The sequence below is a fragment of the Chelon labrosus genome (genome assembly GCF_963514085.1).
Source record: "Chelon labrosus genome assembly, chromosome: 1".
NCBI lineage: Eukaryota > Metazoa > Chordata > Actinopteri > Mugiliformes > Mugilidae > Chelon > Chelon labrosus.
The window spans coordinates 19,214,294-19,237,714 of NC_140337.1; the positions used below are offsets into that span (position 1 = coordinate 19,214,294).

The 23,421-nt window shown below is 43.5% G+C and overlaps 1 protein-coding gene across 1 annotated transcript; it reads left to right on the forward strand.

Moving 5' to 3' along the window:
• Nucleotides 1-497: 497 nt before the first annotated feature.
• Nucleotides 498-21,935, forward strand: chrnb1 (cholinergic receptor, nicotinic, beta 1 (muscle); the record flags this gene model as incomplete). The annotated part of the gene is made up of 11 exons (XM_084548800.1): nucleotides 498-631; nucleotides 4,170-4,300; nucleotides 6,919-6,963; nucleotides 7,419-7,528; nucleotides 10,714-10,822; nucleotides 10,925-11,069; nucleotides 11,302-11,487; nucleotides 12,245-12,468; nucleotides 16,904-17,079; nucleotides 21,426-21,573; nucleotides 21,789-21,935. The coding sequence occupies exons 1-11, from the start codon at nucleotides 571-573 to the stop codon at nucleotides 21,933-21,935; spliced, it is 1,482 nt and encodes a 493-aa protein (XP_084404926.1). The 5' UTR covers nucleotides 498-570.
• Nucleotides 21,936-23,421: the final 1,486 nt, after the last annotated feature.

Below are 23,421 nucleotides of genomic sequence, written 5' to 3' on the forward strand. Positions count from 1 at the left end.
AGTTCAAAACCCCAATCACAACCAGAATACTTTAATAAGCTAAAACCGTTACCTGAGAAACTATCAGCGATTTCCTAGACCCAACTGATCTTGATTTAAATGTTTCTTTAATTACAATTTCATCCAAAAGAATACTTCCTTGTAGCAAACACATTCAGAGGTTATGGAATTTGCTATAGTGCGTCCCAGTTGTACTATAAATTAGTACACATTTTAATTTACCAGATTAAAATGAGAAAATGTGTCACACCAGGACCTGACTTGGACCCCTCAATGACCCCTGCGTGTACCAGAGCCTCAGCTTGAGAACCATTGTAAACAGTTATTGGGCAGAGTCACGTCTGGTTCACACTGATCGAGGGGGTGATATACACAGCTCCCCCCACCCTCCCGGAGGTAATTGGAGAACTCAGCAGTTGGCCGGGATGGCCTGACTGACAGACAACAACAGTCCAAACCAAAACTCAACGCTGAAGAGTTCCCAGTGAGCCGAACGGGAACAGAAAGAGAAGAAGTTCAGGGATCTGGATCGAGGAGCTGAGAAGAAGAGTGTGGTTCTGGAGGGTCGCCATGAAGAGCCTGGATCTGCTCCTGCTGGCATGTTGCTTATGCAGCCTGAGCACATTGGGGGGTAAGGCACAATCTGACACTAGATACCCATGTAGCAGAGATATAGTAGCTATTATGTATACGCAGAATCTGGACTGAATAACACTGGTAACTACCATCCACCTACAGTATGGTGTTTCTAAATTTGTTGAGGGAATATTAAAGCTACAATAATGATATTTTAGCTGAGGGTTGTAGAAACTAAACTTGACAGTACAGGCCCGACAGTATTCTTTGTGCCTTCTTATGCTCGTGTTACTTTAGTGTTATGAGTGTACCTTTAATGTTTCATACCTTACCCTACTTCCTCAACAACTGAAGTCATTCCAGTTAGACGTGCATCATAACAAACACACCGAATTGTTAGCATTAGAAAATGTGTGTAAAGTATGGTAGGTAAATATACTAAACAGAAAAGTGATCTTATGAAGTAAGAGCCAGTATCTGTAACATGGCTCGATGGAGCTGTGTTTGCAGTGCTTTGAGCAAAATGCTATTAGCATGCTACCACCATGTTGACATAGCATGCTAACATGCTACAAGCATGTAATATCTAACAGGTTTAGCATCTTGGTTCAGAGTACTAGCATGCTAACATTTGTTGATAAACATTAGCATTCCAACATGTTCACCATTGTATGATATGCTAACAGGTTGAAACTACCTGGTGGCATTTAAAAGCTTTGATTGTTAGCAAGGCATCAATTGAGGCTATACTGCTTTAGCTACTGAGAACATGCTGACTGCTAACATACTGTCATTAGCAGGTTGCACATAATGTATGTTTCATTTTGGTTTTAAATGTTGCCATGCTAATATTTGTTTTTGAGCTAAGTGCTAACATTAGTATTCCAAATTGCTGACTATAACGCTAATGTGTGGATATTAGTAGGTTGTTCTTAGTGGCAAGCTTAACATGTTATTTTAGCATGTTAGCTTATAAACACTTTCCAATTAGCACTAAACAAAGTATAGCAAGTATAGCAAAGGACAGCACATCTTCAGTTTTGCAGGTATACTACTTAGAGGTACAACAAAATGATTATATACCACAGATGCAAATGTAATGTAAATTGTACAGGACGAATAACAGCTAACACAGCTAATGTAGAACAGGCATTTGGTCAAATAGCATTAAGGCTTCTTCGTCATTCTGTTGGCGATCACTTTTGCATATAATAATTTTAATATTGAAAGAAGGGGTTGGATGAACAGTCCAAGGTAAGAAGAGGAAACAGGACAAGTGATGCAATGGCAGATTCTTTTATTTCAGCACAAGGCAGTTAGTACTTCCACCAGTCGTAGCTCAGGAAAATATCAGCAGAGACACTAAAGCTCTAAAGATTCATTGTCCGCTCAGTGCAAGGCATTGCTCCAGAGAAATCAATGGCTTTCTTGATTCAGAGAGTTGATTTGATAACTGACTTGTGGTTACTGGAAAATAACAAACCACTCTGAGAAGGATGTTGTTTGTATTGAACGTTATCGGTGCAAATGTCAATTGTTTTAAATCATGTTTATCGCTTCTCAGCAAGGGCATTCTCTTGTGTTTGGTGAAGACCACTAAAGGGTTTTTATAAGTCGGAACTGTCATATATTGCTCTCTCCAGAGTAACGTAAAGATAAAGCACAGAACAACCAGTCTAACTCTAACCGATCAATGCTCGGTGGCAGCCTTCATTGTAGTTTTACCTCTTCTGATCTCATTATGCCTTAGTCAACCTTGGTATTTACCAAGTCATGTGGACTGGGAAGGGAGATGAAAATGCTAAATTCTAGCCTTCAACGACTACCTCCTATCCCATCCCTCGCCCATCGGCAGCCAGGCTTCCCTGTGCCTGGCTAATGGAGGTGACTTGCCGGGTGATCGTCGTCATTTATTCCTGTCAGGTCAGATCCTGCTGGGGCCTCAGCGATGCCAAACGTGATGAATGCTGCGTCACCAGAGCTGCTGATTATAAATGCTTCTAACCTTCCAACACTGAGGAGGAAGTGGGTGCAAGTGAAACAGTACTTACGAAGGAAAATGCAATGGATTGAAAGATTTTGGGTTGGGTTTTTTACTTATGTTCCACTTTACAGGACTGCAGTGAGACATTTACCGCTGTCACTGGGACAATATATTGTAGGATTGTATGGTACTAATGACTACAAAGGTGAATTTCTAATATTTTCATCAAGATTTTGCATGTTTCATTTCAAACTTTGGGCCTAGAAAATCCTAAAGGCCCAGTAGAAAGCAGTACAGTAAAATGAATCTGTACATTGTGGTTACAAAGTCACCTCTGGGTTCTTTTCTCAGTGTTGGCTACCATTTCACTCAATAAAGAGTTACTGAAAGGAGAAAAACAGCTCTCCAAATTAGCAAGCTTGCTAAATTCCAGTTAGTGTGGCTCCAACAGTTTATCTATAAGATGACACATGCCCCAAGTGGGAGGGGTTGGCCGCTACAAACTAGCAGCTAACCTGGTTGCAGCATGACCAGCATGGCATGCCCCAAATCAAAGCTTTTTTAAGCCCTCGCAGTGAATCATCAACCAATCCTATGTGACTGTTTCACCAGTTCATTTTTTAAAAACCAACACTTCAGTGGTGACTCTTGGACAATCTTGCGGGCCATGCTTGTAGTGTGAGACTAGCTTAAATGAACCAAGATCACTTCCTCCATTTAGCTTTTTCCTTTCTCCTCGAAGGTCATTCCCACTGAGATACCTTACTCTTTGGTCAGCGACACAAATTTGAAAATCTGCCACAACTGAGACGTACACAAAACATTTACTCTGTCTGTCCTGCAAGTGTCTGCTAATTGAAGCGATTCAATTTGGACTTTGTTTTTATTGTCAGATTGAGCCATTCTACTGCTGATGTTACATTTCTAAAAGCAAACAATATGTTTACAGCCAAAGAACATATGTGGCCTTATTTTTTACTGCACCACATCACTGTTTCTGTGCAAAAAGTCAAACTCTTACTCAACTTTTTCCCATTACCACGTCGCTAAAGTCTCTCCAGCAGCCATCACTCGCCTTCCTGCCCGACACTCATTTGAAGTGAATGTGTACCTGTTGTTTTCCCTGTGGGCTTTGATGCTGGGTGGGTTGGTGTTGCAGGAGGTGATACTCTTTCTTATCAGTCACCTTCGGAGCTGCATCTTTAATTCACAGTGTTTGAATTTCAAGAAATGTAATCTCTTACTCCTCCGAATGAACAGCATGCATCCACTTGTTGTGCACTACTGGCTCAACCACTGACCTAGAGGCTTCATTAGTTATCACATCTCAGCGCATTGGGCCCATTACCTTAACCAGTGTTACCTCTACAAGTAGATTTACACAGAACAACAAGCTCAGACTACAAGTGCTGGCTTAATTTTACAAGCCCTGATAAAGGAAGGATGTGGACAACGTTATAAACGTAGCTCACAGTTGTATCTATCTATCAACTACTGCGCCATCACGTAAAGCTCAGTCTGACAGGTGTCTTTCCAGGCTGGCTTTCTGCTGAATCCTGAGGCAATAACTCAACTTGTCCATGCAACAATATCTCCACGTGTCGTACAGGTGCTGCAGACTCCGAACAGAATCTGACGAAGAGTCTGTTCATCGGCTACAACGTTAAGGTCCGGCCGGCGCTCCCCGAAGAGAGGGTGGTGGTTCGCGTGGGGATGATCCTCTCCTCCTTTGTTGGACTGGTGAGACAAAAAAAAATACATATATATTTATGTACATGACTCTCGCACACTTAATAGCAAATTAGGATGTCAAAACTGTCAAAGGTTGCTTGGAGTGGAAGGTCTTTATGGAGTATTTGTTGATTCCGACAATCCCTTTTTCACACAACGATGAAGATGATGACAAATGACACACGCTAAAAAGTTGTTTGCAAGACATGGACAATGTTACTGGGTAAAGCTGAATGATCCAGTATCTCCAAATTAATATAATGCTGATACCAAGACGTATCCTATGGTCTAGATGTCAAGGTGACCCATGTAGACTAATGACCAATGACAAGCTATGTTGGAAAGAAACTAGTTAGACTAGGTAGACATGTGATAGTCTTGGGAAGGTCTCTACAATTATGTTTGGAAAGCTTAAAATAGTAGTTTGATTTGAAGCTATTCTGGGTCTCCTTCTTTCATACAGTTCCTAGACAGTTTGCTTGGCTCCCATCCACTCTAGAAATTAGAAACATCAACATCTGCAGCCGTTCCAACCACACATTGCGCCTTATTGATTGGCTCGTTCGTCTGTAGGGATGCAGAGGGTGAAGGTGCCCTTCCTAAATGCGCTGATAATCAGAAAGCAAATGTATTTATGAAGCAGACCTCGAGAGCGTAAGAGTAAGTAGACTCAAGGACGCTGACAATTTTCCACAATTTGCCGTTCAGCTTTTCCGGCTTTCTTCTTCCACTGCTTCCTTCCTGTGTGCTGTTGTAGATACAGTACGTCCACCGCCAAGAAGCTACACATTAACTTTTGTCAACACTCTCAGGGGAGTCACAGCGTGGAGCATAGCCAGAAACAAACTGAGGGTTCTTTTGCCTCCGAGCTACTTTGCCTCTGAAATGTAGATGTCAAGAATATACTATATGTATACAGTATGTAAATACATCTCAGAGCCATCTGGTCCTGAAATCACACCCAGATGGCTTAAACGAGTACAACTGAAGCGAAGTTCTGTGTTTTTATTCATCCATGCTGAGAAGTAGTGTGGTCGCTGCGTGCACAGACTGGGCTGCTGCTTGGGTGTCTGCATAAGAAACATAGCAAACTAAGTACGCACTCACGCACCGGGACACTTTGAGTGTTTCTTTAGTTTCTCCTTGGCTCACTTCTCTGTGGCATCCAAACCAGCCAGACAGTATCCACGTCGAGCACGCTCCTTACGCCTCCACTCAAGGTCAGACTCTCTCTGGAGAGGAAGTCACTTGGGACCCGTCAGGTTCTGGAGTGGGACGGGCTTGAAAACTGACCCACCCGTGTGCTTGCAACTGGTCAGCTGGGTAACCGTTGAGTTGTTGCTAACACTGGCCTAGAGGGACACGTTGAGGTGAATTGAAACAGTCCCAAGAAGTATCAGAGAGCGATAGGTCAGTAACAAGATAGGTATTTTGTGTGAGGGAGATGGTTTAAGTCGACATCTGCCGCCCGCAGCCCCTCCTCCGCTGTTTCGGCCCCAGCTGTCTCCCCGACATTCCTCCTTCCTTTAAATAGCAGGCGCTGCATTCTGACTTCCTGCCATGGGCTTGTGATTGCTGGTAACAATCGCTGTGTCACATTTTAAAAGTAGCCGTTGTGCGACGAAATCATTCTTAAGCATTTGAAGCTGCACAAGACAGAATAAACTACCGGAGTCTGTTAGGCTGGGAGTAGTGGATGTGTGAATGAGATACAGGCTAATGGAAACAAGATACAGTGTGTTAATTAGTGAGCTGGGCTGCATGGTGACTCCTGCTTCTACGCTCTCTTGTTCAGTCGTTTATCCTACCAGTTATCTGTTTTGATTAGTCGATCAATCTGCCTGTAATTTTTTGAGCAGTTGATTAATCAATGCAACTTACAAGAGCATCTTTCCAAGAATCAAAAAATATAAATATAGTAATAGTAATAGTAGCTGATCTTTTCTGTTGTGGTGCTCATGCATAGCGGTTGTGCTGCTGTGGTGGGCAGCTTCATTTTTACATTTCGCATTTTATTAGGTCTTGTTGAAGAAGTCCCACACGTCTGATGATTCAGTTTCAGGCCACATACAGCCCAATTTGATATCAAGCGAGCCGGATCAGTAAGATAACAGAATAATAACCTATAAGTAACGACAACTCCAGATTCTTTCCAGTGAATTAGGATAATGTTTACATTTAATAAACTATCCTTTTAAAAAAAAGGGAAATTTCTTAAGAAAAATAAGTGCAATTTGGGCACTTTGCTGTCTTCTATGTAATTTCCGCACTTTGCAAATTCATGCTGCGTGCCAGATTAGACCCTCTGGTGGGCCACCCTTGGCCCGCGGGCCGTATGTTTGACACCTGTGATTTACAGTAAAGTCTCAGTGTCAGGAATGTGAATGTCTACGGAATCAGCGGAATTGATTAGGCTACTTCCGATGCTAGGCTAAACTAACCCCTCCTTGATTCCAGCTGCATATGTAACTGGAGACATCAAACTCTCTTTAAAATCAAGAAAAACGTTGGATAGTCTTAAATAACTCACTACAACAGTTCTTGAACCACGTTGTTTGTGTGCCTATGAATGTGTGTGTTTAACCCCCAGTGCATTATTTACACGTATGTTCATGTTCTTCCTTCAGAATATGAAAAATGAAGAAATGAGCACAATTGTCGTCATGAATCTGGTGAGTCAGCTCCTCATACCGCTAAAGTCTGGAGGTCAAAGGTCAAGCATATACGCTGAATGATCTGACTGCACCTTGTGTGTACTATAAGCGAATGTCTTCTCACTATTTTACATCATTTATCGTCAGCTAAACTGTGACACCTGCTCTAGTGGCAATACGTTCATCACCTTTAGACCTCCTCCTTTATGTACAGCCAAGTGCCAGTAAATATTGTACATATCGTCATAATAACAGGCAAAATGAAAAAAAATATGCAAATGGTGTTTTGTTGTGCGATGACAAATGCACATGGAAACCATCCCTGTGGAATCTGATTAGAGGACTGGAGAAGTGAAAAAAAAACAAAAAACGAAAGGACAAATTGATTACATCTGTAAATGCATTTTCTGTGTCTCTTTTTTCTTATTCCCACATCCTTACACGCAAAGCTGCTTTTTGAACTTTTCCAACAGGAATGGACCGATCAGCGGCTGAAGTGGAAACCAAAGCAGCACGAAGGCATTGAGGTGTTGCGTGTTCCCTCTGCGAAAGTGTGGCTTCCTGACATTGTCCTCATCAATAAGTAAGCACGACAACTACAACTCACACTGACATTAATTAGTCAGCGCAGAGGAGTGTTGAGGAGAATCCCCTTCGGTCACTTTGCTTTCTAAGCAGGCCCTAAGGAGCATTTAGCTTTACCCTGTACATATTAATTTGAGAAACGCATGTAGAATATAGAATAAGAGTAGCCAGCTCGAACTCTCGATTTGGGTCCTACGGGTTGAGGGGAGGGGCCTCCGTAGATCATCCCACTGATGAGTTTGGAATCTAGTGAATTTGGAGGCCAGGTCAACACCTTGTGCATGTTTTTTTAGCTGTTCCTAAACCGTTTTGTGTGTGTGTCTATTATAGAAAGGTGAGTTGTTGTGTTGTACGGCTGGATTGAGTAGGGTATGAACGACATCCTGTAGCGTTCACTGTGGGACCGGAGCTTAATCAGTCTGTTGAATGAGCTCCACTGCCCCTCTATAGTCCGGTGTGGTGGGTGTGTCTGGTCTAGGTGGGTGCTACATCTCTAAGTAACATCCACATGAATGCCAGGTCCAAATGTTTCCCGGCAAAACAGTGAATTATCACAAGATGGTCAATGTTATTAACTTCACCTGTCAGTGGATTTAATGTTGTGGCTGATCGTAATAACTGACTTCACAGGCTCATACTGTACACATCCTATATACAATGGTACACATGGCGGCCCGTGCCAGCAGATTATTTGCGATGCAATTACACAGAAGAAAGCGTGCTACTTGACATCAGGTTGAAAACTAGGTACATTATGTGCACTTGAATAAAACGACAGTTCTCAGCATTAAATTAAAGAGATTAGATACTACAGTCGGAACAGCAAGTGTGGTGTTTTTTCCCGACACGCCCGCACATGTTCACACTCCCATTAACACCACTGTAAATATCCCCACTGCTCCATTCATCAACACTTTATAGGCAATTAAGCAGCATGGCTCCCTAATAACTGAGCTGATGGCACTGCTCAGCTACTTCAGCTTGCGAGGTGTTCTCTTGGAACCGCGCACATGCATACAAATATACGTCTGCACAAATGCACGGCGTGTAACCTCCTCTGTGTCTGTATGATCAATGTGGGTCATTTCAGCAGCAGCAGCAGCAGCAACAGCAGCAGCACCTTCACAGGGACAGGGTTTTTAGGAGGGCCCAGCATTAAGGGCGCGAGCTTCTCCCTGGTGAATTACCCGGGCCATAAAAACCAAACAGTGTGCACTGACAGAAGGCTAAATCTGCATCTAATTGACTTGATGTCTTTGTTGTGTGTTATGTTACGAGCTCAACTGCCAAAACAGCTGTATCCATCCAGTATTAGCGCTGCACTTTGAAGAGCCCTGTGAAATGTGTTGAGTTTCTCCTTTCCATCCGAGCCAATTAAAATGTTTTAATGTCTGTGGGATGAAATGAAAGCGCAGTCAAATGTTGATTTGTAAAAGCACACTCATTAAGAAGTCATCCAGCTCCAGATACTAAATAGATCATTTGTAATTGTCTTATATGAATGTTTTCTGGTCAGGTACTCCTTTCAGCAGAATGACATACCTTCAAAAGGTATAATTTGGGCATTTTATGACTTTTCTAGTTTGTATTTGTGGAGCTAAATCTACCTGGTTGGGGTTGAAGAAAGAATGCTTATAGGAACAAGAAACCAACAGTTGGGTCAGGTGTCAAATTGTACACCTGAAAAAGGTTTTGGACTGCTACAACATTCATGTCATTCTGCCACCACCTCTGCTTTTGAGAGAAAGCAATATTGCACAACAGTTTGTTTGCAAGGAAAATCTAAAGGAAGAAATAAGCAATGCTGTTATTATTTTTCTAGTAACCGAGACCGATGCAGTACAAATTACATGTGACGATACCATACAATACTATAACATGTGATACGATACGATACAATATGCTACGACATGATACGTTGCGTTGCGCTACAACATGATACGATACAATACAAAACAAAGCGATAAGTTGAGATACGATACGATACGATACAAAACAAAGCGATGCATTGAGATACGATACGATATGATGCGTTGCGACATGATACGTTATGTTGTGCTATGATACGATACAATAACATGTGATACGATACGATATGATACGATGCAAAACAAAACGATACTTTGAGATACGATACGATATGATACAATAACATGTGATATGATACATTGTGATATGATATAATAATAATAATAATAATACATTTTATTTAGAGAAGCGCCTTGCAAGGTACCCAAGGACACTGTACAAAGTAGGTATAGGCAAGGAACACAAAACACAAAACACCCCCAGACACAAAACACCCCCAGACACACACAACAGTACACTGAGCACAAAGCGAGGACGGATAAAACAGGGAAAATAAAATAAAATAAAAGAGGCGGTGCAAGTAGAGATCAGGGGGCTGACAGGTAAGCTAAGCTAAAAAGATGTGTTTTTAATTGAGTTTTAAAAGTGGACATACATGTATTTTGGCGCATCACGAGCGGCAGGTCATTCCACAGTTTAGGACCTGCCACACTGAAGGCCCTGTCACCCATGGAGTGAAGACGCGTTGTGGGGACTGTTAAAAGACATGCGTCTGTAGAGCGGAGGGTGCGGGATTGCAAGTATGGGGTAAGGAGATCTGATAGGTAAGATGGGGCCAGATTGTGTAGGGATTTGTAGACTAAGAGAAGGATTTTGTATTGAATGCGGTAGTGGACAGGAAGCCAATGCAGGTGCTGGAGGATGGGAGTAATGTGATCCCAGGACCTGGTGCGGGTGAGTAGCCTTGCAGCGGAGTTTTGGACATACTGCAGCCTGTTTAGGGTTTTAGCCGGGATGTCGCACAGTAGAGCATTGCAGTAGTCGAGCCTAGATGTGATGAAGGCATGTATGAGGGTTTCTGCTGTAGATGCGTTAAGGGAGGGCCGGAGTTTGGAGATGCTTTTGAGGTGGAAGAAAGACACCCTGGTGATGCTTTTGATATGTGACTCAAATGTGTGACTCAAATGAGAGTCACATATCAGAGATATGTTACGTTGTACTTCGATACGATACGATACGATACAATACGATACAACACGACACGACACGACATTACACAACATGATGTGATACGATGTGATACAATTAACATTTAGTTTGATTGAGAAAAGTGCTTTTCTTTAATTGATATTTCATCTAAATCTCTGTCTGCAGTAACGATGGGGTGTTTGATGTGGCCCTGCATGTCCATGTTCAGGTTTACTATACAGGCAGGGTAACCTGGACTCCCCCTGCTCTCTACTGCAGCTCCTGTGGAGTCAAGGTGAACACACATAGATGCACAAACTGCATTCTAACGTTAATAAATTTTTTCTAAGCTTGATCCTACTCTTTCACCCATTTACACACCTGCTTCTCTGTCCAGGTAACGTATTTCCCATTTGACTGGCAAAATTGCACCATGCAGTTCCGCTCCTACACATATGACTCGACTGAGATCGAGCTGCAGTATGCACTGGACTCAAAAGGCAACGAGATCCGGGAGATCCTATTAGATGAGTCCTACAGTGGTGAGCATTAGTGACATGATATACTGTATTTCATTTTCTTTTATTAGGTATGTTATATTTGCTTTTGCTTAATTTTGAAGCGTGGTCACTGGAGCGTTTCTACTTGTTTGACTGTGCTTGCACTTTAGTTCAGGCTCTCTTGTGGTATGCAGATTTGTTGCTTATGTGGTAAAAATATAAAGCGTGCTCTGAAATCATGTCTTAAATGCCTAAGCTGTGAATGTTTCTCTAGAGGGTGGCGAGTGGCGCATCAGACACAAGCCAAGCAGGAAAAACATGAATGACGACCTTTATGAGGACATGACCTTTTACCTGATCATCGAGAGGAAGCCTCTGTACTACGTCCTCAACATCATCCTCCCCTGCATCCTCATCACCATCATCGCCATCTTCAACTTCTACCTACCTCCTGATGCAGGTACACACATGACAACCTGGACAGCAGTCCACGCGGTTACCGCCTTGATATAGCGTTGGTCGGAACTACACTGCCGCGCCATCGATCTTTAAAACTGCTAATGCCGTTTCCTAATTGGGTTTGCGTGGTGTGTTTAAATTGGGCAATCACACATTTGTCCAATTACAAGGAGATTCAATTTCAGATTAGATACTTGCTTCCTGGAGACACAGCTAAATCAATAGCCTCAAAAACGACAGTGGTAGAAATAAAAGAGAAGCTGCCAGAGACTTGACATTGTCACAGTTTCTCAAATGGTCTGGTTTACATTGATGTGTGTGTTTTACAGTGTATCACTCTATGTTTGGTTTGTGCAGTGAATACAGAAGCCAAGCTATTGTAACTAGTGGCCTTAGACAAGTGTCCACCAGGGTGTTACTTCTGATGATCTGTAAACTGAACATGTGTAATGACTGATTTGAGCTCACATTAAAAAAAAAGGCATATAGGAACCCAAAGATACAATAAACTATTTAACTTTCTCATGAAGACTGAGGTAAAGCTAGTTTGTAACTGACCGCTCAATGCACCAGGGATGTTGTGCTTTGCTGGTCAATCAACTTCACTTAGAACGAGACATGAATTTTCATTTAGGGTTATTACTGATGTGTTACTTGGACCAGATGCTGCTAAAAGAGTGGCTCTCAGTCAGTTGAAGGAAGAACAAACCTTGTCCTGGTAAAACTCAATGAGTTGTGTTTTTCTTTCTCCCCGCCAGGTGAGAAGATGGGTCTGTCGATCAACGTGCTGCTCACCCTCACTGTGTTCCTGCTTCTGCTGGCTGATAAGATCCCAGAGACCTCGCTGGGCGTCCCCATCATCGTCAACTACATCATGTTCACCATGATCCTGGTCACATTCTCCGTCATCCTCGGCGTGGTCGTCCTCAACCTCCACCACCGGTCGTCCAACACCCACAGGATGCCCATGTGGGTCCGCAAGGTGAAGTCCATGCCTCCCAAGTACAAAATACCATATATATGGATTGTTACACAAATATCTGCTGGTTACAAATTCATGTTATGCCCAAAATTGAGGGGAGATTTGAAGGTTTTTAGGATTTTGAAAGTAAATAAGGAGGGCAGACGTATGCATTAACTCTTTAACTGTAAAGTCTGATTTCACCATGAAAGCTAAGCCTGGTAAAGAACTAATTGATCTAACATCACAATAAATCACAATTAGTACAAGTACTGCAAAATCACGGCAAATATGCGAATAATGCAAATGAGGCTATCAATTTACAGTATGTATATGATATATGAGTAGTGCCTCGTTCCATTAGTGTTCTACGTCGTGGCCATGAATTGATTCATTAATGCGATGTTAATTTCTGTGTTCATTTGGTAATGGAGGTAGCGGTTTGGGTTGAGCCAGACTCCTGAATTAAGTCGACACAGTCCTCGACACTCTAAACGTCATGTTGTACCATTAACCTCCATCAGTGGCTGCTGCCCTCTTTGTACGTTACGTGGAGCTAATTACAGCAGCGAGCAGCAGCCCTGTACTTTGTTCCCAGTTCTGTCACGGTTTCCGGGAACGTTCACCTCCGAGAGGCTCATGCACACAATGCAGGTGATTTGCATGGTTTAATGGAACTGAGCTGCTCGGCGCCAGATTGATGGGGGAAGGCGGTATTATAGGTTCTGCTGCTTTTCACTCCTACCCAGAAGGCGATCAGCGTCATTCATAAAATGCCGGAGAGAGGGAGATTTTGTGAGCGGAGCATTAGTGGAGGAAAATTGATGGTTGTCTAGGCATGTGTTAATCTTTTCTTGATTTCAAAATTCACAGTATTACTGTGCTGTGGGGGCGGCACAGTGGCGAGGTGGTTAGCACTGATGCCTCACAGCAAGAAGGTCCCGGGTTCGAATCCAAGGTGTTGACCTGTGTGGAGTTTGCATGTTCTCCCTGTGTCTGCGTGTGTTCTCTCCAGGTACTCCGGCTTCCTCCCACCATCCAAAGACATGCTCATTAGGTTAATTGGTGATTCTAAATTGGCCGTAGGTGTGAATGGTTGTCTGTACCCTGCCTCTCGCCCGATGACAGCTGGGATAGGCTCCAGCAGACCCCCGCGACCCTCAACAGGAATAAGCGGGTACAGAAGATGAATGAATGAATGAACTGTGCTGTTTTTTAAAAAGCGTCACCAATCTATATTTTTACACTGACAATAGATGAAATGACAACATGTCACGTAAAAGGGGATGAAAGAGAATTACCTGCTAAACTTGTGGTTTTTACTTATAAAGCTAACGCTTTTCATTTTGCAACTTGCTACTTGGCGGCTTTTTTTCAACTTCCACTGAGCATTTTTTCCCATATCAGCATCAATCGGCAGCTGTTGCCAACGAATAAGATTTGATAAAGTGAGTGTAGCCTACACTCAGCACCAAAGAAACCAAAACAAACCTACAAAAAGACTGGCGACCTGTCCGGGGTGTACCCCGCCTCTCGCCCAATGACAGCTGGGATAGGCTCCAGCCTTCACGACCCTTCATAGGACAAGCGGTTACAGAAGATGAATGAATGAATGAATTAACTTTTTAACAAAGCCATGAATGCAGCTTCACACTTCTTTAAATCTCACGTAACAACAGGTTTGGTGATTGTATCTTGCTTGTATAACTTTGGCCATGCTTGGGACAAAGTTAAAGACTATGTCAGAAAATATGTAGTATATACACTGATCGGGCATAACATTATGACCGATGACAGGAGAAGTAAATACCATTGACCATCTTGAGACAATTCAATGTTCTGCTGAGGACCTGGCATTGGTTCGGATGTTAGTTAGACATACCCACCTAGACCAGACCAGGCACCCCCACCACATAGCAATGACTTTTCTGGATGTTCAGCATCCATCCCCAGCAGGATGGAGCTTGACACAGGCACACACACAAAAACGCTTTAGGACCAACTCAAAAAACATGAAGAACAGCACAAGGTGTTGACCTGGCCTGTAGACTATTGTTTCTCTCATTGCAGCTAAAATCCTTTAATGACACAGTTCTCCGGCAGGTCATTTAGTCCAGCTATTTTGAGCAGAAAAAAATGAAGCACTCTGATACAGCTGCTTACCTAAATTCTCCAAAATCTGGTACAGTGTTGTGTTCTTATACAAGAAGACACCCATCTACCTCACCCTTCAGCACCTAATTTTCTTTCTCCAGTCCTCAAACTTGTCTAGTCATGGCGCTCCGTGAGGCTCTCGGGCCTCAGCTCTCTATTTCCTCATATCTCCTACTCGTGTCCTCTGGGTGTCAGAGGCAGTATTGGTGGCTCTCAGCTCCTCCTTCTGCTCAATCATAATGTCTCCGAGCTGCTTCAGCCGAGACCCGCCGGTGCTTTTCTTGAGTGCAGTGCTTAAGTTGCTATGTATGAAGCTCTGTTCAGCCGGAGCACCACATAGACTGAACGGCAGCACCGGCTGAGTTACAGCCGCCATCGTTGAGGAATAATGCCTTTGTAGATGAAGTAGCGCTCCCCGGGGAGCAGTTTCCACTTTTATATCACCGGGTTATTGTGTGCCAAGCAGAGGGAAATCTAACAGATGTTATATATGATCAGTGAGAAAGAAGGTTCAGTGTTAAAATTGAAATTGAGTTTATGGGTCTGCGAGGAATAAGAAATGAACAACAGTGTCTACCGCCCTGTTTAATCACCATGAATTCAGCTTTTTATGAAGAATTTTATGAAATTATTCAGGATGTGGCTCCGCTCATATATTTGAACAAGTGTCATAAGTGAGGAACAAGGTGTGTTTGAAAGTAATGAAGCATACATTGTATTTCCATGAAAGGTAGCCTATGAAGATTTTTACTACTTGTAGCACTTATAGAAAGAGCAGGAAGAGACTGAAAATATTTTACAAGGATGGAAATGCCTGTATTTTAAGACCTACAGGGATATATTGCACTGTGTATAAACACAACCTTGCAATGATGTGTACCTTTTCCCGCAGCTTGACAGGATGCATTTAGTTTGAAAGCTGTTCCCTGCACTTATTTTGGGGGGATGCAGGTCAAATAAATTGCCTCTTTGCAAAAATCCCCAGATTGCAATCAACAGTAGACAATGTCAGTGGTACTTATGACCTTATTAATTAGAGGTTTTCACATTCAGGTGCAGATAAAAGAAAGAAAGTTTGTTCACCCCAATCTTGCAAAAACAAGACACAAAGTTGCTATCATCACCCAAGTTGCTTGTTTTTGCCGCCTATTAGTGCTGTTAGCAACATGATATACAGTATATTATCACTAAAATTCACCCTCTTTGAGCTCAGCTTTGGTCTCCACCATCTCCCTAGAGAAATATCTGTCTCTGTATCGGTTTATCGCTGCATGTCCACCATCTCCAACTGTGACTGTCGGCTGTTTGTTGGAGCTAGGCTATGAGAGCAGTGAGATGAAAGAGTGACGTTGCGGCTGTCTAAATAAAGACCTGCCGTCACCTCCTGTAGCGTTCAGTTAAGCCCGTTTGGCTGCCGCCGCGATCACGCAACGCTCGCTGGTCTGCTGCCCGACAAATGTGACAGCTAATCGTAGCAGGGAAGGCACATGAGGACACCGACACAAAATCACCGTTAAATTATTTTTTCATTTTTCAATCAAGCTGTTTCATCTAAATTCACAGTTATGTGTATTATAATATCAAAGCTCTCCAATGAGGAGATAAAGAAGCAACTTACAGCGTTTATGATACTGATCAGGACTAACATTTGACCCATTTGCTGTTTTATCAGTGAGTCCTTTGGTTTCTCTCGAAATGCAGCGCCGAGTCAGACACCCAACAAGTCCCGTCGGATGCTCATATAAAAACTTAATTTTCATCAGGTTATATCAAACATTTATTTCTGTTTTAATTACCCACACTTGGGAGGTGCCCGGTCCAACTAGCGTCCTTTGCTAAAGTGCTCCACTGGCGCGCCCGGTTACGTGCTTTGCTCAAGGACACCTTGAGAGTAGACTTTGAGGAATTGGAAGGCATTACCCATTTGGTTTCTCCACCCACATCATTCAGCAGCAACTGTTCTCAAAGGTTATCTCACTGCTAAATTCAACATTCGGGCTCATTTCTCAGCCTTAATAGGCGAATACGGGGGCAAGTTCATTTTAGCTGTCTCATAAATCATCAAACAAGAATCCAAACAAATGGACTTTTAATACCAGGAAAAACAATGGATCTGTGAGGCCTATGTGAGCCAACAGGCTATTGACTGAAAGTGTAAAGTACAGTTTGCTCCTAATGTGGTCATTAGAGAAAGATACATTCATAAAACTATAAAACAGCATGAACTGTTGGAGCAGAGAATTGTCTTCGCTGTAAATTGTCGAGGTAACTTTGTTCCTTTTAACCTTCCCTCTCCACCTAGATCTTCATCCACATGCTGCCGCCTTACCTGGGCATGCTGCGGCCCAAAGTGGAGACCCCCCTGTCCCTGGAGACTTTGCCCCGCCGGGAGAAAAAGATAGTAACCATCAGCAAAGTCGCTGATGAGTACTTCATCCGCAAACCCGACTCTTCCATCTTATTTCCCAAGCCCAACAGGTGAGGCCAGTACCTGCTGTAGCAATCAGCTCTGTGTATTTGTTCTTCTGCTTGTGTTTTGGCCATCTTGGCAGTACCTGACTCCTGGCTACTACAAATTGGCAATGAGGTGAGTGAAGCTGAGACAGGTTGATGAGGGCAGACAGCTCTTGAGGGATTTGTAAAAGGCATCCACCCGTCACTCAAAGTGGCCACGCCTTTAATTATGCATAAGCCTTTATTCAATCAGTGTGTTACTTAAAAATTCACTCCCCATAGATTTGTCTTGAATAGGGAAAGTAGTTACAAGGACCGAAATAGATTACTTTTTGTTGGTTCATGCTGTAAAGTTGGGCATTTTAACGTAGAGGTGCGTAGAAACTGACTCGCCTTCGGAGCCGCTGAGGAGCTGCAGTGTTTTGCACATCAGCGTTGGTTTCATTTTTCAAACCCTGGTCCACGCTTGGTTCATGCAGAAGGTGAACAGGACCCAGTTAGATTTAGATTAGATTTAGGTTAGATTTTCTGTAACACACTGAATTTCCTGTGTTTAGTACGTTAACACTGACTGGTATGAACACAATAAGTAAAACCCTTTCTTTTCTTTTGTATTTAGAGTTGGCTTTGACCCCTCAAAGTCAAGTTCTGCATAGTTTGAAAGCATATGTCCTCACAGAGAAAATCCTCATAAGACGACAATGCCTCAGCAATAATAGCAACAGAAGCAAAAGCAATACTTTGTAATAAGAGTGCGTTTCTTACCTTTTCTGTCGTCTGCGGGAGTTGAATGTGCTGATCACTATTTGGCAAAATCTCTGAGGTTTTAGAAAGGTATTTTCATAAGATGAAATCATAACACTTTAAAAGGAGTAAAGTCTGTGTAGCTGGTTATCTTTGATGCACTTTGTGCTTTCCCCAGTCTGCACTTGTGCTATGAAATCCAACTCTCATCCTACTTAATAAACTTACTTGCAGTATACAGTGACCTATGACCTTAACCCTTTATAAGCCACTCATTGAAATACTTGGCAATTCTAAATTTCAACCCTAGAGTGTTAATTGTAGAGCATGAGAAGACCTTTTTACTTTTGTGAAATTTAAGTTACCATATATGGCTCCTTGCCCCTAAGTGGTAAACAAATGTAAACATGTATTTAGACCATTAGAACAGAAGTGCTGATTCAGGCACTTGTCAACATACACATTATTACACTAGACAGCATTAGGGCACTTTTTCGTGGTACCAAATAAAGCAGTTATGCTCAGGGTTCATGCAGAGGTGGACGTTGCAGACCACATTTGACCCTGACTGGACCTGAGAATGTTCCCTAAATCATCTCTGATTGGCTGGATGAAAACCACATGCTTTTAAACCTCACCGAGAGGAACAGGGTTCAACATTTAAAAACATCTTCATAAAATCCACTGTCACATATCATAAGGTTGCGCTTTCTACCCAAATTAAAGCTCTAAAGGGTTTTAGTCCGTGAGAGATGTTTGAGCCCATGTAATGACTCGTCTCGCTCCAATTGAGGCAGACGATGCTCAAAACCTTCTAATGGAGGTTTCTTCTCGCTAAAAAGGGGGTTTTACTTCCCAAATTCTGCTCAAGGTTACACTTTTGGGTTTCTCTTATATATATTCATGAATGAATTGAATTGAACTATCAGACTAGCTTTATCCACTGCCCAGTATTTAAGATTCTGATGTTATCATGCAAAAACTAAAGGAAGCAGATGTCAAACAACCTCCGTTAAAGGCGACCTCAAAACCTAAACACGTCCGGCGAAACCCAGATTGATGATTTCCATCAAAACTTTCACAGAGTGCTGCCCCTGAAGCTGTTGAGTAAAGGAGCTGGATGCGAGCCAGCGTTTGGCACGTAAATGGGCGACAAACTGTCCTATCAGTCTAACCCTAGCCTCCATCCTTTGTATCCTCACGTGGTTAGCTGCCGTGGAGTACGTCTACGGCAATCAGCGACACGTACGTGACATCCTTAACTGGCTTCTCGCTGCTCTGCTAATACTCCCCCAAATTCGTCCTCCCAGCGTGGAGCCGCTCCTCCCTCTCTAACCTCCAGTGAGAAATAAAATATGTCTGGAGGGAGAGAGCCGCTGCTAAAATAATAATGACCCACACAAATCGACTCTGACACATTAGAGCAGGGCTCTGCGTGTCTGGTTGAGAGAGCGGGTGACGGAGGAAGAGGATGGGAGGCAGGGGAGGAGGGGGGTGGTGGGGTGCTGTGTTAGAGCAATTTGATGAGACAGCAGTATCTCCTTGGAGCCCACACATACACTCACACGCACCTTCTTAATTGGGTTTAGTGCATGTCTTGGCACCAGGACGCAGCGAGTTTTAGTTGAATTAGTCTCCTGAATAGTCATTTACTTCCCACTGACGAGGTGCGACTTTGAGCCATAAAGGAGGGGGGGGGGGAAACGGAGGAAGGGTTAAGAGGCCAAACCATGTCTCCCCCTCTCTTTCTCCCTCCCTCTCTTATCCTTCCTCACCTCTCTCAGGTCGCAGCCTCTTCACCTGCCACAGGAGCAGGAGCAGCAGCAGCAGCACTAACAGCGATGGCAGCGCTGCATTGTAAACCTCCTCAAATCATGCCCAGAATACCAAGCAGCTGTCTGCCGTTACACTCCGTCTGAATGTTGTCCAGTGAGAGACACAGAGCCACACTGTCCTCTGGTGGCGAGCCGGCTGACCTGCAACTCGTGTTGTGTTTTTGTCAAAGCGGAGGAGGTGTTGAATGTTGAGGTGTTTCATTATAATGTCAGTTTTAATTTTGTGTTGTTTGGACAAGGTCACGAGGATAATATTCAAAACTTGGCATGCAGCAACACTGAAAAAGTCTAAACAGAAACTGTTAAGATGGATGATACTTTTTCAAATTAGTTCGACTAATAAGACAATTTTTTAAAGACAACAAAGATCACCTGTACAATTGTTCCCCAGTATTCCATTATAAACATCTGGTTCAACGCTGACTTACCTTACTTGTTCACATGCATATTTGAGATGTGCTCATTTTACGTTTACCCTCCAAATAAGGAGGTGGTTTAGATAATCTGGCCACCGATCAGCCACAGCATTAAAACCACTGACAGGAGAAGTAAATAACATCGACCATCTTGTGATAATTCAGTGTTCTGCTGGGAAACTTTTGGACCTGGTATTTATTCATGTGGATGTTACTTAGACATGTAGCACCCACCTAGACCAGACCAGGCACCCCCACCACATAGCAATGACACTCCTTGATGTTCAGCAGCCATCGCCAGCAGGATGCAGCCTGACACAGGAACACACACAAAAACACTTTAGGAGCAACTCAAAAAAAAACAAAAACATGAAGAACAGCACAATGTGTTGACCTGGCCTCCAGATTCACTAGATCCTAAACTGATCAAGTATCTGTGGGATGATCCACAGAGGCCCCTCCCCTCAACCCATAGGACCCAAAGGCCCCCACTAACAACAACCCATTCTCTGATGAGTCACAACTGTTTGGGAGGCACAAGGGAGACCTACACAATATTAGGAAGGTGGTCATAATCTCACCATAACCCATGAAACAACACTAAATAGTTGCAATAAAGCAGAAATCTCCTTTTGAATTAAAACACAATGCAGTCTTAGTTGCGTGTCCTGGTGAGAGACTCATGCTGTATCACCACTTAAGGTTATAGGAGTATTACAGCTCTGTGAAAGTCTCCCTACATGGTAATCCCTGTGTCATTGCTGAAGGACGTGGTGCACTACACTGTGCAGGAATCTGAAGAAATGAGTATAATTCTTATTATCAATACCTTACTCACACTGCAACGAGCAGACGTTGAATGTGGCTAACGCTAACGTGGAAATCGTTGTGTCTCCTCCTTTGTCACGCCTTTAAGAATGAAAACCAATGCGACCTGTATTGTTACAACTGTCGTGTGAAAATATCTGAGTGACAGCGGAGTTATGAAGGTACCCACAGGAACTTTGTCCCAGCTTTCCCCGCGCACCCTGGAGCAGCTGACAGCTGGTAGCTAAGGGACGCAAGTAAACACAGAAACACGCACGCACACACACCGTGTTTCTCAACCGCCGGAGAGACGGTCAGCAGATGCGGAGCGGCGACTCCGACGGCACCCGAAAGAGGGGTCGCCCCTCTGACCTTCTCTTTGTTTCTCTCTTCTGAATGACTTAAGAGTGGTCTGGCTCCAGCTTTCATTAGCGTAGGCTGACAACTGCAGGCTTGTGTGCATTCGTGCAGATTGAGCATTACCAATAATGTGTTATAAGTATTATGTGTCATATGGATAGTTATGGATATCTTTCTGGGAGGTTAATGTATGTGTTTTGCCGTGCAGGTTCCAGCCTGAGGGCATGTGCACGGACCTGAGGAAGTTCATTGACGGTCCCAGTAGCTACCTTTCGCTTCCTGATGAGCTCAAGTCAGCCATAGATGCCATCACTTATATCGCTGAGGCTCTGCAGGCTGAGAAGGATTACGAAGCTGTAAGTCTGCCTCTCTGAGTCTCCTCCATCTTTTATTTCCTGCTTCTATTGCTTTTTTCATTCCTTTCATTAGTATCCTTTGGTTTCTGATCTTTTCTTCCTGTCTGTCTTTTCCCACCCTTGCACCACTCCCTCATCCCATCTTCTCCTTTTGTCCCGTTAATTTCTTTTCATCTATCCTCCTCCATCCTTTCGTCAATCCTTCCATCCTCCAGCTCAAAGAGGACTGGCAGTACGTAGCCATGGTGGTGGACCGCATGTTCCTCTGGATCTTCGTCGTCTTCACCACCGTGGGCACCCTGGCCATCTTCGCCGACGCTAGTTTCAACCACACGCCCACTGACCCCTTCAAATACCCCTGAAACATCGGACCGTTTGGCTTTTCTTGAACCGCCTCGAGTCACGGTCCCGCCAATACACTTAAATTTCAGTTACATCTCTGTTTTTGCCCATTTAGGAGGATGATACTCTTTGTGAGTCCCCTTTGAGACCAGCGCTGACAAACCAGATTTATTTTACACTTTTTGCAAAAGGATGTGGAATTTGAATAGATTTAAAACAGTTAGAAAGTCCTCTATGTGTAATAGATTTGATTATTGCATGAAATATAACCACCAAGCAAATGTTAGCATACCTTACATGTGTATAAATCTTACAATATAAAGTCACTGGTGTGTTTTTTTAGCATATTAGCTTCACCTAAAGTGTGGATCCAGCTTCGGATATTCGTATGCGGTGTTAGCACATAAACACCAAGACAAAGCAGATGCTATAACGAGCAGGCTCTGTGCCTTTCCTATCCCCGTGTGAGAATGTGTACGGAGTGTGGCACATGCTTTTGGGGATATTTTCTGCAGCCGTAGTAATCCCCTTTGTATTTTAGGCACCGGCGTATGTGTGCGTTTACATGGAGGCTATTCCAGTGCCGGAGTGCGGAGCAGCACGCCGACCCGAATCACCAGCTGCACCAATAGCCTGTGGAATTCCCACCGTACACTGTACTCTGTGCTTTCTCGCATTATGTAAACACGCTCACATCACAGGGCCTTTTTTGATTTTCTCACATGACACAAGCGCACACCTGTCCCTTTAATCATGTGCTCTTGTTTTTTATCTTGTAAATAAAGATCTGAAGGGGGAGAATATCAAAGGCTCCATCTGTTGTCAGAATGCTGCCGCCCGGGCTCCTATTAATAACCCCCGCACTGGCACAGGTCACCGGACACTGCTGCATGGGCTTCCCTGATATTTCTTTGTGTAAATACACTCAAGCACACACGCACTGTGAGCTCCATTAGCCGAAGCATTCGGAGGCCGAAAGTCTGCAGTCATTCTCGTCAGTCCATTTGGCGACCGTGCTGATAGCCCTTCAATGTTATAGACCTCTTTGCAGCATTATCGCCGCGCTACACGCTACTCCTCGGGTTATTATCTAACACTCTGACCTTGCAGGAATCTGCAGCGCTGAGAACCACAAAACACAAACAGGGGCTCGTATCGCTAATTCAAACGAACTTGCGTGCGGAAGGGCAACTCACAGACACTTATACCTCTCCTCGAGGCTCTGATTTATGGCCTGTTTGTGCTTTTCGCGCTGGAATGTTTGCCAGAGGATGGAATTACCCGAGATGCGGTTGAGAAAAAACAAAAAGTTTGAGAATGCGGGTGAAGGAGGAAAGGCAAGTGTTTTCCTTATCTTGTGCAACAAATAGAAAACTTTATGACCCTCGAAATAAAGACCTCACAACGAGCAACGCGGAGGATCCGAGATGCAGCAGAGTCTGGCGTTCACTTCAAGGCCTCCTCTTCATCGATCATTGGGTGCATCGTCTTCACGTCTCACAGCTT